General features: G+C 40.0%; 1 protein-coding gene across 4 annotated transcripts in view; it reads left to right on the plus strand.

Annotated features, from left to right (window-relative positions):
* The window catches only part of LOC132824249 (selenocysteine insertion sequence-binding protein 2-like), a 118267-nt gene that overhangs the window by 44392 nt on the left and 54326 nt on the right, over positions 1-19549 (plus strand). For all 4 annotated transcript variants that reach the window (XM_060838582.1, XM_060838575.1, XM_060838602.1 and 1 more), the window contains 4 exons: positions 7394-7486; positions 13008-13163; positions 15234-15366; positions 15525-15697. In XM_060838582.1, the coding sequence (XP_060694565.1) occupies positions 7394-7486; positions 13008-13163; positions 15234-15366; positions 15525-15697 (555 nt within the window). The remainder of the gene's footprint in view (positions 1-7393; positions 7487-13007; positions 13164-15233; positions 15367-15524; positions 15698-19549) is intronic.

Raw genomic sequence — 19549 nt, forward strand, 5'->3', positions numbered from 1 at the left:
AGTCAGATGTGTTTGTCTGAGAGATGTAACACAGTAGAACTGAATTAGTTTTGTCATTGCTAAAACAAAGAGTGTCTGAATGAAAGGAGGCATCCTCCATTACTTATCCATGCACCTTTCTTTTTCACCTTTGTGTTTGTAGTCTTTTTGTTAAATAACTTGCATTTTGCCAAATCAGTTAGGAACTGTTTGAGTGCCTACTATTTTTCTTCCCTTAGTTCCTCCCCTTCCCATTTTTTAATTCATTAATGCTATGTGATCTTTCTTTTTGTAAATTGTCCCTTTGGACGTGTGGGAATATTTCAATATTTCAAAAGGGAAGTATTGAAAATGTCCATATTATAGAGGAGGAAGTGTTGGATATCTTGAAATGCATAAAAGTGGATAAATCCCCAGGACCTGATCAGCTCTGTGGGAAGCTAGGGAAGTGATTGCTGGGCCTCTTGCTGAGATATTTGTATCATCAACAATCATAGGTGAGATGCCGGAAGACTGGAGGTTGGCTAATGTGGTGCCACTGTTTAAGAAAGGTGGTAAGGACAAGCCAGTGAACTATAGACCCAGTGAGCCTGACGTCGGTGGTGGTCAAGTTGTTGGAGGGAATCCTGAGGGACATGATGTACATGTATTTGGAAAGACCAGGACTAATTAGGGATAATCTACAGGCTTTGTGCATGAGAAATCATATCTCATGAACTTGATTGTTACTTCTTCAAAAAAAAACTCAAAGGGTTGATGAGGGCAGAGCAGTGGACATGATGTATGTGGACTTCAGTAAGGTGTTCGACAAGGTTCCCAATGGGAGACTGGTTAGCAAGGTTAGAGCTCATGGAATACAGGGAGAACTAGCCATTTGATTATAGAACTGGCTCAAAGATAGAAGACAGAGGGTGGTAATGGAGGGTTGTTTTTTTCAGACTGGAGGCCTGTGACCAAGGTTCAGTGCTAGGTCCACTACTTTTTGTCATTTATATAAATGATTTGCATGTGAGCATAAGAGGTACAGTTAGTATGTTTGCAGATGACACCAAAAGTGGAGGTGTAGCAGACTGCGAAGAAGGTTACCACCGATTACAACGGGATCTTGATCAGATGGGCTAATGGGCTGAGAAGTAGCAGATGGAGTTTAATTTAGATAAATGTGAGGTGCTGCATTTCGGAAAAGCAAATCTTTGCAGGATTTATACACTAGCAGGAAGTGAGGATTGCAGATGCTGGAGATCAGAGCTGAAAAATATGTTGCTGGAAAAGCGCAGCAGGTCAGGCAGCATCATAGGAGCAGGAGAATCAACGTTTCGGGCTGAAGAAGGGCTTATGCCCAAAATGTCGATTCTCGTGCTCCTTTGATGCTGCTTGACCTGCTGTGCTTTTCTAGCAACACATTTTGCAGAACTTATACACTTAATGATAAGGTTCTAGGGAGTGTTGCTGAACAAAGTGCCCTTGGAGTGCAGGTTCATAGCTCTTTTGAAAGTAGAGTCGCCGGTAGATAGGATAGTGAAGAAGATGTTTAGTATACTTTCCTTTGTTGTTCAGCGTAGTGAGTGTAAGAGTTGGGAGGTCATGTTGTGGCTGTGCAGGACATTGGTTAGGCCACTGTTAGAATATTGTGTGCAATTCTGGTCTCTTTCCTATCGGAAATATATTGTGAAACTTGAAAGGGTTCAGAAAACATTTACAAGAATGTTGCCAGGGTTGGAGGATTTGAGCTATAGGGAGAGGTCGAATAGGCTGGGGCTGTTTTCCCTGCAGCGTCGGAGGCTGAGAGGTGACCTTATAGAGGTTTTTATAAAATCATGAGGGGTATGGATAGGATAAATAGACAATGTCTTTTCCCTGGGGTTGGGGAGTCCAGAACTAGAAGGCATAGGTTTAGGGTGAGAGAAGAAAGATATAAAAGAGACCTAAAGGGCAACGTTTTCACGCAAAGGGTGCTATGCGTATGGAATGAGCTGCCAGAATAAGTGGTGGAAGCTAGTACGATTGCAACATTTAAAAGGCATCTGGATGGGTATATGAATAGGAAGGGTTTGCAAGGATATGGGCCAGATACTGGCAGGTGAGAGTAGATTGGGTTGGGTTTTTCCCTCTGACCAACGTTAGAGTCAGAGAATCACAGATGTACAGCACAGAAACAGACCCTTTGGTCCAACTCGTCCATGCTGACCAGATATCCCAACCCTGTCTAGTCCCACCTGCCAGCACCTGGCCCATAACGCTTCAAACCTTTCCTATTCACATAACCATCCAGACGCCTCTTAAATGTTGCAATTGTACTAGCCGCCACCATTTCCTCTGACAGCTCATAAGATCATATCTGTGAGCTAGTTTTGCTCCATCTTGCTTAAAAATACTTTAAAGAAACTCACTTGAGACTAGGTTTCCAGTTTCTGCAGATAATGAATAGCATACGGTTTGTCTCAGTAAATTGTACGCTAAATTCTGAAAGTAGCAGTGCAGCTTTAGATCCATATCTTTGAACAATTAGCAATTGGTCTTGCTTTCAAAATAATCACCTGGCAATTTATTTTAAAATAATATCAAAAGGTGAAATTTATCAATTGTCAAATATAACAACTTCTGTTTGCTTATTTGATCAATATTTTAACCTAGTAAAAGTCATCTTTAAGAAGTTGCCTTGAGGGAATTTGGGGATGGGCAGCAAATACTCTCCAGTGATTCTTACAAAGCTATGAAAGAATAAAAAGTTTCAGGACTCGGCTTGCAAGTTCACTAATTATTTTTCCAGTTGTTGACTTCCATTTTGAGGTGAAATGGTGAATAGTTTATATTGATAGAAGATGAAGTGAGTATTTGAGATTTTGAAATATGATTAGGAAATAAAAATTTGTCCAAAATTAAAAGTATTTGTCATCATAAATGTAAGACCACTGTCTCTCAATTTTTGTAATGAGACCTAAATACAACTTTACAACAATGCTGCCACATTGTTTGGGCTGCTGAGAGTTAAGAGTTATTGAAGTAAATACACAGGACAATGAAAAAGCAAAGAAAAGTCAACTTATCATTTTAAAATTGATAATTCAGCCTTGTATAAATCTGAATTTTATATGTATTCATTTGGATTTTAAAATAGAGGCAGATGGATTTTGGTCAGTTCTGTGAAGTTTTAAAAAAAAATCAGTGACTGAAATACATCAGTGGGTGGAATGTTTATACTGCTGAGTTTACAAGAGATCAGAAGGCTCTTGTGGCCCCTTTCTGGGTCATTAGACTTGTGATCAAGGTCTACCTGCTCCAGATGTGTGCCACAACCTATCTGAACAAGTTGAACAAAAATATCTACAGCTAATCAGAAAATTAGAGTTTTGACCTCAGAAGAATTAGAAGGTCAGTTCAAAGGAAGAGAGTTTCCTTCCAGCAAAGAAATCAAGTTGACACTTGAGGGGCAACCATTCACCCTTGTAGAAGTAGTCTGGATGTGAAACGTTATGATTGGGAAAGTACAAAGATGTGTTCCACCTTTCCAAACTCAAAGTAGGTTTAAAGCATCAGAATTTGAAAAACAACATGCAAGTAGACGCAAAGGTATTGTAAAACTGGAAAGAGGCAGTCAAGTAAGAAATGAAAGAACGAAGAACAGCCCTTTGGCCCTCCAAGCCTGCACCAACACATTTTGTCCTTCCGTACTAAAACTGTCTTCACTTACAGGATCTATATCCCTCTATTCCCTTCCTATTCTTGTATTCGTCCAGATATTTCTTGAATGCTGCTACCTGTCTGCTTTCACCACTGTCTCTGCCAGTGCATTCCAGGCACTCACCACTCTTTTGTGTGGAAAAACTTGCCTTGCATATCTCTTTTAAACTGCCCCCACTCCCTCCCAACTCTAACACCTTGAATCTGTGTCCCCTAGTAATTAACCCCTCCACACTGGGAAAAAGCCTCATTCTTTCCACACTGTCCATGCCATTCCCAGTCTTATAAAATTCTATCAGGTTGCCCTTCAACCTCCTACGTTCTAGTGAAAACAAACTCCGTCTATTCAACCATTTCATCATAGCTAAAACCCCCCCATACCAAGTAACATCCTGGTAAATCTTTTCTGTACCTTCTCCAAAGCATCCACATCCATCTAATGGTGTGGTGACCAGAACTGTACACAGTATTCCAAGTATGACCTAACTAAAGTTCTATGAAGTTGTAGCATAACTTGGCTATCCTTATATTTAGTGTCCATTCCAATTAAGGCACGCATGCCATAAGCCCCTTTTTTTAACTGCCTTATCTACCTGTGGTGCTGCCTTCAATGATGTATGGATGTGTACACCCAGATCTCTCTGCATATCAATGCTCATGAGGGTTCTGCCATTTACTGTATAATTTCCACCTGTACTTGACCTTTTAAATGCATCACATCACATTTGTCCAGATTAAACTCCATCTGTCATTTTTCTGCCTGTGCCTCCAGTTAATCTATATTCTGCTGTATTTTCTGACAATCCTCCTCACTATCCACAACTCTACCAATCTTTGTATCCTCCACAAACTTACTAATTAGACCAGCTGCGTTATCCTCTAAATCAAAGAGTTGACATGGGAGTGATATTTCTCTCGGAATGAGTATCTGTTAAAGGATTGTTTTGGGAAACAGGTTGAAATCTTGTTATACTGTTTGTGTTAAGATATAAAACAGTTTGGAATATGTGAATACCTACCTTTTTTCTTTTGTATAACAAACTAATGTTCTTTTAGGCATCAGTTAGCACTGTGGACAGAGTTTACAATGCAGTGACATCAACAAAATTGGTTCAATTGCAAAGGATTGACCTTCTGAACCTGTTCCCTTGCCTGAGGTGACCCTCAGGTTAAATCACACCAGTTGTTTCTCTCTATTGATAGACCAGTATTATGTTCTAGTAAGACTATTGCAACTTTACCTTTTTAATGTTCTTTTATTCAAGAACATTTGCAGCCTTATGTGAAGATGTTTTAGTCACTAACTACAATGGTGACAAATTGCAAAAAAGTTAAAATTTATTATCATCAACACAGTTTGGATTTGGCTTGTCAGTATTGTCATAACAGCAGAGGTCCCTTGATTCTGATACCTCAGCTTAGTACAAAATCAAAAGTACAATTAAGTCCCAGTCACAAACTGTTCCACGTGATTTGCTTGAATGTACCAAATTTTGCAGTTGTAATAATGTTGAAACTGGCATTTGCTTACATTTTTGTGAAACTGACAGCTTCTACTTGTGCAAGGCTAAATGTGGGAATGTAGAGGTTTCAGCTAGTGATTTCTTGCTCTTCAATTAAATTTGCATTTGAAGATTTGCAGATAGCCATCTTTGCTAATCTCTGAAATGACAACATTCCCTTTTATGCCGTGATATCAGATTGAAAAACCTCTTGGAAAAAATACTCCTTGTGGACTTTAAATGGCAATTCAAGTCAGAAATATTGCTGAAGACTATCCTTGTCTTGGAAAATTGATTTTGTATTGAAACGTTAAACTCCTCTGTTATGATATTTTTAAAAAATCCATGGTGTAACTTTGTTTTGAAGTTTGTGATCTCACTCCACATGCAGGACCTTGTGCCTTCCTTTATAGTAGATTTAGAGGGGAGTTTGTATTTAAAGTCCCTTTCTGGGTGCCTGTAAGTAACCTTGTATGGATTTACTTGTTGTGTCCCCTGTTTGGTTAACAGCAACTTAAGAGAGGTACCAGCCATAGACTTAAATTGGGATGGAGGAGGGAAGACAGCCACGTATTTCACTTTCTGGTTTATTTCCTGAGGATTCTTCAAGTGATTATCTGCTTAACCTCTTGGCAAATGTCCTTCAACTTTAAAGGCATCAGCTGGAATTTCATAGGGGCATAGGCTTTAATATTTTAAAATCTGTTTTATTGCTTATTGCTGCTCGACAACATGATATTGGGATTGTTTTGTTATCAGCAGTCTCTGTGGATTTGATGAACTAGTTGCTGTCTGGATGGTAGGAAGAAAGCTTACACCAGCCATCTTGTATTCTCAGTTCTCAAACGACTGATGTTTTAGGGAAGGACAAGAAAAATGCATCAAAGATACTCTGTAGCTCTCTTTGAAGCATTGACACTAATGGAAGAAAGGAGCTTGCTGCCAAACATTCAGAATATCAATCAGTGGTCCTTCAAGTTGTATTACAGTTTGAGACTCTATGACTTATTGATGAGGCAGAGTGGTGATGGTACAAAAGAAAAGGAAGCAAGTCAGTTCCCACTACTTTTGCAGGACATCTAGTCCAGGTACCTAAAAATCTGCCGATTGATTATTGGCCTGCTCAGACACGTGGAGAGTCTTGACAAAAACTTATGATGCTAAGTAGACAATATCCTTCAATCAAGGGACAGCAAATGATGACCCTACAGTGTAATATCATTGTCTTGACATCAATTTCAAACTGATATCATGGAAGGGAAAATCCACACCACTGAGGTCACTAAACCTTCATAGACAAGTTTCTTCAAAGGTAGAAGCGAAGTATTGTCTCTTCAGCACTCATTGCAAAATCTAGGCCTTTAGTTTTAGGCATTTTGTAACACTGAGTAGCCAGTGTTTTAATTTATAAATTACTCCAATAAATAAATTAATGTTTTTTTAAAGGAGAATGTTGTCATTCTCCTTAGATTTCATTTTGCTTTCTTTCTGCCTTCCTTGCACAACGAATGTTCAGCTCTCATGAAGTTTTTTTAAAAATTGCACTATTTTTCCTTAATTTTTTTAATATATTTAAAAATGGTATTTTAAGTAGCTCACTGTCGTAATGAAGAGCAGTAGTTGCTACTTGGAAGACAGCATAAACAGCAATAAAAGTATTACTATTAATTTCTTTGTATCAGTGGGGCATCATCCATGAAAATGCTGTTCCCACATGTCAAAAAGCACAAAAACAAGTATTTAGTGCAGTTTCTATCGACCTAAAGTGATTCTCCTCAGCATGTCAACAATAACCTTTCCTGATGGATTTAAGTTTGCAAGGCACTAACAGGAGGCATTGTTCTGCATTTTTACAGGATATGGAAACAACAATATTTTCTGCAATTTTTAAAAATGGGTGATAATTCCTTTGCATTCATGATTATGGCCTAACTAGGGAAGAGTATGCTGTGGTATCAGTAATTTTTCAGTTCTTCAAGAATTTACAGTGCACTCACATTTTAAATTTTAATGTAGCACAAAGAAAGACAACCATGTTGATAAGCGTGTGCTTTACCATTGTTCTGCTAATGCTTAAGGCCCAGTTTTTGGAATCAATTTTCATTTGTTACACAACTATGAAATTAATTGACTTGTGTTTTGCAAATTTTAGTTGAATAGTTGTGTAATTTTTCACAGAATATTTACATGAAACTTTAAGTAAATCTAATTAATTCCTCTTGACTTTGTAGGATGACAAAGAATTTCCAGATTTGACATCTGCAGTAAGCAGTTCTGACAAAGCCAACAATGCTGGAGAAGTGACGTCATTTTCCTACAAACCGGTTAGTAGAAATCAACTGGAAACAAAGTCTTTAAGAACTGAAGTAATATTTATGGACTCAGATCCTATTAAGATACATTTCAGTTTATTGATGGACTTCGGAAAACAACTTGATTTTGTGCAGGTTTATTAGGCTGACTTCTGGATTGGCAGTACTGAATTATGAGGAGAGACTAAATCAGTTAGGACTGTATTCGGTGGAGTTTAGAAGAATGAGGATCTCGTAGAAACCTGTAAAATTCTGACAGGATTAAACAGGGCAAATGCAGAAAGGATGTTCCTGATGACTGAGTCTCCAAAACCGGGGATCATAGTCTAAGAATATGGGATAAGCATTTGGGACAGGAAGAGAAATTTCTTCACCCAGGGAGTGGTGAGTCTGAGAAGTTTTCTGACAAAACATTTGAATGTTTTCAAGAAGGAGTTATATGTAGTTCTAAGGGCTAAATGTATCGAAGGGTATGAGGTGACAGCTAGAGTACTAAGTAGGATAATCAGCCATGATTGTAGTAAATAACATCACAGGTTAAACATGCATAGTCATTGAATAGTAGAGACTGTGTTCATAATTAACGTTGTTGGAAACAGTCAAATTTAGAGAATTGTTAGGGACAGGGGAGGTCAAGTGAGAAGCTGTTTCAAAGGGAACTGGTGCGGATTGACATGAGGGGCCAAATGGCTCCTCTTGCTCTAAGATTTTGGGATGCAAAATTCAGTTCAGCGTTCTTCCACTTGATTTGAAAGTAATGTACTTGTGAGCTGGCAACTGCAGAAATTTCTCCTCGTGTGATTACATTTAATTTAATGACTTCAAATTAATATCAGTTAAAACTGCATGCATTATTTGGTATAAATGCCTATTTTTCTGAGTGACATTGAACATTACAGAGCTGAAGTGATTTTCAAAGCAGTGTCAGCTGACAGGTTATACTATTTGTAGCAAAGCTCTCTACATTAAATAGCCATTGCTGTGGCTGTACATTTAGGGGCTTACCACATTAGTAAGACTTCTACCCTTACCCATCAACTTGACTGTCTCAGATGGCAGCACGGTGGCTCAGTGGTTAGCGCTGCTGCCTCACAGCACCAGAGACCCGGGTTCAATTCCAGCCTTGGGCGACTGTCTGTGTGGAGTTTGCACATTCTCCCAGTATCTGTTTACTCTGGATGCTTCAGTTTCCTCCCACAGTCCAAAGATGTGTAGGTTTTGAGCATTAGATTTCTAATAGATTCCTATAGTGTGGAAACAGGCCCTTCAGCCCAACAAGTCCACACCGACCCTAATGCACCTAACACTATGGGCAATTTAGCATGGCCAATTCACCTGACCTGCACATCTTTGTGATTGTGGGAGGAAACCGGTGCACCCGGAGGAAACCCACGCAGACACTGGGAGAATGTGCAAACACCACACAGACAGTCACCCAAGGCTGGAATCGAACCTGGGTCCCTGGTGCTGTGAGGCAACAGTGCTAACCATTGAGCCACCGTGCACCCCCCCCAGTCAAGGATAAATACAGGGGAATAGGTCTGGGTGGGTTACTCTTTGGAGGTTTGTTATGGACTTGATGAGCTGAAGGGCTTGTTTCCTGGAGGGATTCTAATTCTAATCTTCAATGTGAACTTATTATGCCTTTGCATCAAGACGAATAATGGGATTAATTATTTGCTTTGTTAAACAATGAGATTTTGAAGACCAAGAAATAAACAGAACAATGATGGAGAAAATAAATGTATTAGAAACAGACCAGATACAGAAATAGAGTAATAGACTTGTACAGTATGGAAATAGACCTTTTCAGTCCAACTCGTCCATGCCAACCAGATATCAGAAAATAATTTAGTCTCATTTGCCAGAATTTGGCCCATTTATCTCTTTCAACCATTCCTATAGCCACCCAGATGCCTTTTGAAATTTTGTAATTGTACCGGCCTCCACCACATCCTTTAGCAGCTCATTCTAAACTAGCACCATTTGCTTAAATCCCTATAAATTTTTCTGTTCTCAGCTTAAATCTATGCCCTGTAGTTTTGGACCCTCCCATCCTGGGCAAAGACCTTGGCTATTCACCCTATTCATGCTCCCTGTGATTTTATAAACCTCTATAAGGTCACCTTTCAGTCTCCAATGCTCCAAGGAAAATAGCGTCAGCCTATTCAGCCTCTACCTGTAGCTCAACCCTCCAACCTTGGTAACATCCTTGTAAATTTTTTCTGAACCATGTCAAGTTTCACAATATCCTTCCTGTAACAGGGCGACCAGAATTGAATGTGCAGTATTCCAAAAGTGGCCCAACCAATGTCCTGTACAGCTGTAATATGACCCCATAACTATCGTACTCAAGGCACTGACCGATAAAGGCAAGCATACCAAAAGTTGCCTTCACTATCCTATCAACCTGTGACACCACTTTAAAGGAACTATGAACCTGACTCCATGGTTTCTTTGTTCAGCAACACTCCCCAGGATCTTACCATGAAGTGTATACGTCTTGTCCTGATTTGCCTTTCCAAAATGTAGCACCTCACATTTGCCTAAATTAAACTCCCATCTGATCAAGTTCGCATTGTACTCTGAGGTAACCTTCTTCATTGTCCACTACACCAATATCAAGACAGAATGAAGAATTTGTCTCGGGAAAAGTAGCTGCCAACACCACTTTGTCCTGGATATATGTTAACAGCATAAATTTAAAGTGACAGGCTTCTTAAGTAACCGCAGTGGCTAATGCAATCTATTTTGAATCTTCAAAGTAATATTTACAAAGTTTAGTCCAGGAAAGGGGGATAGAAAGAAACGAATGAAGGGTGTCAAGAAAAGGGAATTTGTGCTCAGTCGTGGAGCAGCACAACACCTTTGGCTGGCAAATTGGATTTGCAGTTGCATGAAATGGACATGAAGAGGTTTGACTTGTCTTGCACTTCAGGGCAGTCTTCCTTCAGGGCAACAGGTTACTTGCTTTTCAGACTAACCGTCTATTCTGGACATGGGTACAATGTCACTCTCTAACATGTTGTTGTGGTTCTGTTCACTGAGCTGGGAATTTGTGTTGCAGACGTTTCGTCCGCTGTCTAGGTGACATCCTCAGTGCTTGGGAGCCTCCTGTGAAGCGCTTCTGTGATCTTTCCTCCAGCATTTGTAGTGGTTTGTCTCTGCCGCTTCCGGTTGTCAGTTCCAGCTGTCCGCTACAGTGGCCGGTATATTGGGTCCAGGTCAATGTGTTTGTTGATGGCATGGCACTCATCTACAGATTCCATCAACAGTATCTGTAGATGAGTGCCATGCCATCAACAAACACATCGACCTGGACCCAATATACCGGCCACTGCAGCGGACAGCTGGAACTGACAACCGGAAGCGGCAGAGACAAACCACTACAAATGCTGGAGGAAAGATCACAGAAGCGCTTCACAGGAGGCTCCCAAGCACTGAGGATGTCACCTAGACAGAGGAAGAAACATCTGCAACACAAATTCCCAGCTCGGTGAAAAGAACCACAACAACGAGCACCCGAGCTACAAATCTTCTCTCAAACTTTGAACTCTCTAACATCTTGAGAATCCTCTTGTCCAGGAAAAGTGCAGCAGTCAGTGAGATATTGTCAGTTTCTACACAGAAGGTAATGCGCTATCCATTGCAAATAGGACTTCTGACACTTCTTTTTATGATTATCTGGGTTGCTGACTGACACATTGTTATAATATATATCATGCGGTAATTCAGCAGCACCTGGCAGCAGCAAAATGTAGGACAGCCATGATATCCATGTTGATGGTAGAGCAACTGTTAGGTACAATCTGCCTGCAATTTGAACTCTAGGACATGGTACTATCTACAAGATACACTGCAGAAATTCTCCAAAGACCCTCAGACAGCACCTTTGAAATCCATGACCATTTCCATCTAGAAGGACAAAGGCAACAGATAGATGGGAACACCACCACCTTCAAGTTCCCTTCCATGCCTCTCACCGTGCTGACTTGAAAATATATTGCTGTCCCTTCAATGTCACTGGATTTAAAAACCTGGGTTTCCCACTCTAAATGGCATTGTAGGTCAACCCACCTAGGTGGACTGCAATGATTCAAGAACGCAGCTCACCACCATCTTAGGGGCAACTAGGGACAGTCAGCAACACCAACATCCCATCAGTGGATTTTTAAAAATGTCGCAGCTTCCTGTGTAGTTACCCCGTGTGGATAGATGAGATGAATTTATGTCCCGAAGTATAAAGTGACCTGACCCAAGCATGCAAAGTCATGTGTCCTGGAGCACCAGAGTGAAGTCCTGAAAGGCTGTAGTGATTGGTTCCAACGCAGCCATGATAATGTAAATCTATTGATTTGGTCGTGTCAACTTGCATAAGTGAAGGGTGAAAGAGAACATTGAGCAAGTAGAGACTTTGTGCTAAAGACAGAGTTCAATTTGGTCTGGAAAAGCAAGTGATGAATTACTGCTGCCACGTAACGACTCTGACTTTTATATTGGGAGTTGGCAGTTGCTTTTTTTTTTGAAAGGAGAGAATTTTGAAATGTATGAAAAAGAGAGTTGAACTGATAATGAGATGCAAATACATGGAAATAAGGTTGTCACAGTTTATAATTTTCTGACTTTCTTTTTAGAACTTGAGGGAAAATAGGAAATTTTTTTTCCATCATATTTTCCTAACTTTCTCAACATTGGTCACACTGCAAGGGAACAGAAAAATTTCACACAAGGCATTTGTCAGAATGAGGCAATGCAGTATGACTGACGTTCTGCTGTATATTTGAGTTCAGTTTTTACTCTTTTTGGTTTTGAGTAAGGAGTGCTAACAGGATGGAATGCTTATAATTTAGTCTCTCAGCTGAAGTTTAAAACACTAATGTAATTCAGAGTTGAATTAGAATGCACCCCTAGTCCATGGGCAGTTTGCTGGTGAGGATGTTAGGCGGGAAGCTGACAGGCGGGTACTCTGTGTCTTCCAGCCGCCATCTGATTTACGAACATGGGAAAACTGTTGATAGACTTCCTGCTTTGCTGCTTTTGAGACCCTTTAAGTGACATCAACCAGCAATAGTTTTTTCCACTGTTCTGCATTCATGTCAATTAAGAGGGAATTGTGCAAGCACATCATACGTGGCATTTTTTTTTGTTTTATTCAGCTACCCACCTCAGGTGACTGTGTGGAGTTTGCACATTCTCCCCGTGTCTGCGTGGGTTTCCTCCGGGTGCTCCGGTTTCCTCCTACAGTCCAAAGATGTGCAGGTTAGGTGAATTGGCCATGTTAAATTGCCCATAGTGTTAGGTGAAGGGGTAAATGCAGGGGAATGGGTCTGGGTGGGTTGCGCTTCGGCGGGTCTGTGTGGACTTGTTGGGCCGAAGGGCCTGTTTCCACACTGTAAGTAATCTAAAAAAAAAATTATGCAAGATGACAAGGCTGCACGGACATTTTGTGCTCAATTTAACCTACTGTAGTCATAAAATGTTTTTATGGCAGCCTAAATTCATAAAATATTGAGCATTCTTCTTTACCTTTCAGTCATCAACGAATGGAGAATTGGTTATAAATATGACCAACTCCCACGCTATTGGTGGCAAACTGATCTCTTTGGACCAAAACCAGAAACCAGTCCAACTGCTAAGAAAAGAATCAAGTCATGAATCTGCATCCAGTAGTCCACAGAAGAAAGCTGTGGTTTGTTCAAAACTCTGATTTATTTCATTTGAATAACATTTCTGTGTACTGCGGAGGAAGACAGTAAAGATAGCCATGAGTGTTTAACTTAGTTTGGATCAGGAAAGAACTCAATCTTTAAGGCACAAGCATATTTATTTGATATCAATCTGCATTTGAAGTGTCTTTCAGCTCAGTTTGGGGATTTTATGCTGTTATTTAATAATATGAAAACTAGGGCATGTTTTTATGAGCTCCAGTGATATTTTAAAGACTACAGTTACCTAGAATTGTGAAGAACAATATTTAGTGGGATGAGCAAAACAGACACTTGGAAAGGCCAGGGTCACATCAGTCTTGCCAAACTTGACAGTAGGGTACCATTGATGCTTTTTATGCCTATTTCATGTCTGGGCTGAACCAAGTATCAGTAGAAAGAGAATACAGTTGACAACCACTGGGGGAGACCTCTGAAATCCGAGATAAGCGAGGCTTAGTAACCAAGAAGATAACAGTAGTGTAGTGACTGAAGGCTCCTTTTGAGAAACTAGAATGTAGCATCACTACTGTTTTAAGCCCAGATGGAATGCTGAAAAAGGAATTTAATTTTATGGACTGCACAGCTGTTACCTTACTTTTAGTGCTGTGTCATATTATAAATCAGTTTTAAGCTATGATTTGCACAGGCAACATGGAAGTCCAAATAAAGTACGTTAATTAAGCTCTGTTTCATCTCACAAGGATACTTATCCATCCTGATGTCAACTGCTTTAAAATTGGGAGATGGGTGCACAGCATGTTAGTATCATGTTCTTTTTATGTGTTTTAGTCTTGTTTGATCCCCTGCTTCTCATTGGGGATACAGTGTTTTGAGTAAAAACTGGCCTATCCTTCACCAGACAGAATAAGTACTAAGTTAAATGAGTTTATTGAAAGCTTTGGAAATCAATTGGAAGATAACTCATAGATTTTTGTCAGTTTGGGGAATGCAATTTAATCAACGTCAAATCGGGATCTTGTGATTGAATAAGGCACAAGATATAGGAGCAGAAATTAGGCCATTCAGGCCATTGAATCTGCTCTGCCATTCAATCATGGCTGATAAGTTTCTCAACTTCCGTTCTCCCGCTTTCTCCCTGTAACCCTTGATCCCTTAGACAATCAAGGACCTATCTATGTAACGTTCCTATAAATTTATACCTATTCTTGAGCCTATTTTGCACCTGAGTGAATTTGCCACAAAGTTTTTTTTAAAAATCTGTACTTGGGTTTTTTAGAAGACTAGTTAATTCTTGAACTGGTGCTACAAGTTGAAGTCCAGGCAGTCCCCAGGCTCAGAGCGGGTTCTATTCTGGAGTCTGTTTGCAAGTTATATTATGATGCAGGACAATATAAAGTAGCTATTCATGAATACAGTAAACATTCATCTTTAGGATCTTTAAAATTGCATCCCTGTATGGGATCACAGTTGTAAATTGGACTTGGTAAATTAGGGACCCCTATACCTGTAAAACCATCATAACTTTGGTTGGTGCCTACTGTTCCTTAGTCATTAAATTAGACCTCTTATATTGAGAAGCAACATTTGGAAACTAAAATAAATTCTCACTTTATTTAACTGAGCCTTATGGCACATATGAGTCCATTTATTCCATTTTACATGCCATGGATTATTTGGATCCAAATTTCTTGTATCTTTGGTTATGTGACTCATTCTTGGGACTTTGTGAATATTTCTTGTTAGTGTGTAGCTTAAGCGCACTGATAACCAGGGGGGAGATATGACTTAATTCAAATTCACTTTCACTTTTCATAGACATCCTAGAGCTCCAAAGTACTGAAGAATGATTACCTGCTTGTCAAATTTTCTTGATTCAAGATGGTTTGGCCCAGACATTGAAAGAAACTGAAAGCTGGAAATATTCCTACAAAAAAGTCACAAATGTTGCAACAAATATGCTATAGCCTGATAGATCTTTTAACTTTTAATAAATGTATTATTAATAGTAATAGTAGTACTGCAAATGCTCTGATTAAAGCAACTTTAATTGCCTAACGGATCTTGAAAATAACAAAAACTTGTTTTATTAGGAAGCTCCAAAGAAAGGTGGTAAAAAGAGTAAGGTACCCATGCAGCTAGATTTTGGTAACATGCTGGCTGTCCTAGAACAAAAGCAGCAGGAGAAGAAGTCCAAACACACCCCTAAGCCAATCGTATTTGCAGGTAAATATTGAAATTAGTCTTTTCCATGTGTCCTCTTCTAGTCTTATGGTATATCTTTAATCAGCTGATTTTTCTATATTTTGTGGTTTATGTATTATATACTTATTCCTCTTTGATATAACTTTTATTTTTGTTTTGCTGTTTGTCTTGTGTTGTAGTTGGAGGGGCATTTCCATTAGTTCCCAAAGAACCCACAACATCGAAAAGACAGCCCCAAGGCTCAAGTCAGGAAAAGGTTCCACATAATCCCTTGGACTCGAGCGCACCTTTGGTAAAGCGAGGAAAACAGAGGGAAGTTCCAAAGGCCAAAAAACCAACATCACTTAAAAAGGTTAGTTAGATATATCGAGCTTCCAGTTAGATACCTACTTTTGTAGGTAGAGAAATACACAGATGATTTAGATTATTTCCTGTTGCAAGCTTAAAAATAAATCGTGCTTCTTTACTGTGTTATTTTCCAAACACCCAGATATTGTGGAATAGTGCTGAGCAAAGCAGCAGGAGCAATATGCTACTTTCCAAAATCTGGAAAAACGGCCATTTTTGTATGCCAGCAAACAGCACACTTTCTTGCAGAATCAATAACCTGAATTCCTACGTATTAGCACATTACAGGATCAATCATGCACCTTGTTTTGTTGTTTTCCAATTTTTAAAGATTTAGAAGTGTTATTGTAGTTGCTCCTGATAATAACTCTTTAATGCTTGTAATAATGAGAATTCAAATGCTTATATGCTGTAGGGAGGGATGAATGAATGAATTTATTTTTAATCAGACAGTGTTATGTTCTTTAAACATCCATATACTATCATACGTCCAAGACATCTGAGATGACTACCAGGCCACTCTGACGTCTTGGCATCATGGTAGCCCATAAACCTACCGACACACTGAAATAGCTACTGATGAACCTAAAGGACTCTATACCAACAACTAACAAAACAAATATTATTTACAAAATGTCATGCAAGGACTGTATGAAAACGAGCTACCAGGATACACGAACACCAACTAGCCACCAAAAGACATGACCCACTATCATAGTATCCTTACGTACAGATGAAGAAGGACACCACTTCATGTGGGACAACACATCCATCCTGGGACAGGCTAAACAGAGACACATCCAGGAAATCCTAGAGGCCTGGCATTCAAACCAGAACTGCATCAGTAAACACATCGATTTGGACTCCATTTACCAACCTCTGCGAAAAAGAACTGGAAATGATATCACCCATCTTAAGAGACCAAGACATAAATAGAAAGCGGGACACAACACCACACTTCACTGGAGGCTCACTGTTGATATTACCTAGCATGGTGACGAAATGTCTGGAAATAAACCTGCCAGCTCAGCGAGCAAACTTCCAACCTGAACCAGAGGATGCATATCATTGGAATGCTCATCCTTTTTCATATGGAAGAAAATAAACTGTCCACTTTTAAAAGTTTAAGTTTCATTTTTTAAAAACTTAGAAATCAGAAAGTATCAGGCATAAGGTTATAGTACAATTTATAAGACCAGAAGGAGCTGGAGTAGGCCATTCAGCATCTTGAAGCTGCTCCGTCATTTAATAAAGTCATGGCGAATCTCCTCATGTTCACATTTCTACCCTTTCCCCTTGATTCCTCTCCTGATCAAGAATCTATCTAATCTTAGCTGTTAATATACACAAGCACTCTGCTCACAGCCCCTGGCCCCTACAGCTCTCTGCAACGATAATTTACAGCGAATACTGAACCCTCTGACAGAAGAAATCCTTTGTCATCTCAGTCTTAAAATGACACCCCTTTATTCTGTGACAATGTTGGCTGGTCCTAGAATCTCCTATGAGGGGAAACATCCCCTCAGCATTTACCTTGTCAAGCCCCTTTAAGAATTCTTTGTCTCAATACGTCTCATTTCGCTAAACTCCAGTGAGTAGAGTCCCAAGCTGTTTAATCTTTTTTACTCTTAAGGTGTCATCCATACCAGGGATTATTCAAATGAATCTTCTCTGAACTACCTCCATTGAAATAATTGCTTAAACAAGGGAACTAAAACTGCTCACAGTACTCAATATGTGGTCTTACAGTTATAGTTAAAAGTCTTACCTTTTACAGTTGCAGTAAGACTTCCCTTCTCTTATATACTAACCCCTTGAAATGCACACTTTTAGCTTCCTTCATTCTAGAATAGGGATGTCACATTGGCAGTTTTCCAATCCTCTGGTATTTCTCCAGAATCCAAGGATTTTTGTGAAAATTACAACCAATGCTTCCACTATCTCTGTAGTTACTTCTCTTTCAGGATTTTAGGATGTTTTTGGTGGGGTTCGTCTGGTCCTTGTCTCGGTGGAGGATCTTATCTCACTGTTTCTTCATTCCTGAAGAAGGGCTTATGCCCGAAACGTCAATTCTCCTACTCCTTAGATGCTGCCTGACCTGCTGCGCTTTCCCAGCAACACATTTTTCAGCTCTGATCTCCAGCACTGCAGTCCTCATTTTCTCCCAGGATTTTAGGATGCAAGCTATCGGTGTCCTGTGATTTTTATCTGCCTTTTAGCCCCGTTAGTTTACTACTCTGGTGGTGATGATGTTAATCCACACCCCCAATATTCTTTAGTGTTAATGCGGTGTGGAAGTATCTTCCACTGTAAAGAGTGATGCAAAATATCTGTTTAATGCCTCTGTCATTTCCTTTTCCCGTTAATCATCTTTCCAGATTTATTTTCTAAGGGACCTGTGTTCACTTTGACCTTTCTCTTCCTTTTTATATCATTAAAGAAGCTCTTGTAGTGATTCTAACAAGGTCAGCTATCTGACCTTGGAATAAGAGCTCCCTGATTTGGAGCTGTTAATCTGATCCAAAAAGGGAGCCTTGGCTGACAGACAAAAAGGGGAGTCTCAGAGATAGTGATCATCTGAGAGCTGATTATGAAGCTGTACTAAAGTCAAGGACTGTTCATGTGTAAATAAAGGCTGACTTGGTAATAGGATACTGGAACCTGTGGAGTTATTTCAGTAAGTGACGAGAGTATAGCGCTATCCCAAAGAAGCACGCTGTAAATGTTGGAACCATTTCTTACATTTTTTGGGAAGCTTGACTCGTTTGATCCTGTCATGGAGGACTGGGCCCAGAATGCAGAAAGAATGGGTTACTTTTTCTGGGCAAACAACATTGTGGCAGACAAAAAGCCATGAATAATTCTACTGACAGTTTGTGGAGCCACAGCTTTTTCTATTTTTAGGAGCCTAAATTTCCCTGTGACACCTGGTATTAAAACCTTTCAAGAGTTGACACACCTAGTTAAGGAATATTATCATCCAAAGCCTTCTCTAATTCTGAGACACTATCATTTTTACTCAGCAATTTGAGAACCAGAGAATCCTTATCAGGATTTCTGACTAGGTTAAGAAGACTGGCAGAAGCATGTGACTTTTTGGTTTTACCCTTACCAAAATGGTCTCCAAATATTTTATTATGTGGGATCAATGATGTAACAATGCAAAAACCCCTACTAGCTAAAGACCCGCTGAATTCTAAACAGGCATTACAACTGGCTTTATCATTGGAAAATGTTGCCTGAATGAAGTCCTACTTAAACACCTAGAAGTCTTCCAGGAAGGTTCTTTGGTCAGAAGAGCCAAGGCCACATTGTATGTTGACCAGGAAGCAATTCCATAATTCTGCGAACTCTATTTGCCTTATGGGCAAAAGTAGACATAGAAATTAAAAGGTTGGGGAAACCAACCTACCAACTCCCACAGCTACCTGGATTACACTTCTTCCCATTCTACCTCCTGCAAAAATGCTATCCCGTATTCCCAATTTCTCCACCTCCGCTGTATCTGCTCCCAGGAGGACTAGTTCCACCACAGAACACACCTTCTTTAAAGACCGCAATTTCCCTTCCCACATGGTTGAAGATGCCCTCCAACGCATCTCATCCACATCCTGAACCTCCGCCCTCAAATCCCACCCCTCCAACCGTAACATGGACAGAATCCCCCTGGTCCTCACCTTCCACCCTACCAACCTTCGCATTAACCGCATCAGCCGTCGACATTTCTGCCATCTCCAAGTGGACCCCATCACCAGGGATATATTTCCCTCCCCACCCCTTTCCACTTTCCACAAAGACCGTTCCCCCGTGACTACCTGGTCAGGTCCATGCCCCCCCCAACAACCCACCCTTCCCT

The sequence above is a fragment of the Hemiscyllium ocellatum genome, chromosome 2 (genome assembly GCF_020745735.1).
Source record: "Hemiscyllium ocellatum isolate sHemOce1 chromosome 2, sHemOce1.pat.X.cur, whole genome shotgun sequence".
NCBI classification, from domain to species: Eukaryota; Metazoa; Chordata; class Chondrichthyes; order Orectolobiformes; family Hemiscylliidae; genus Hemiscyllium; species Hemiscyllium ocellatum.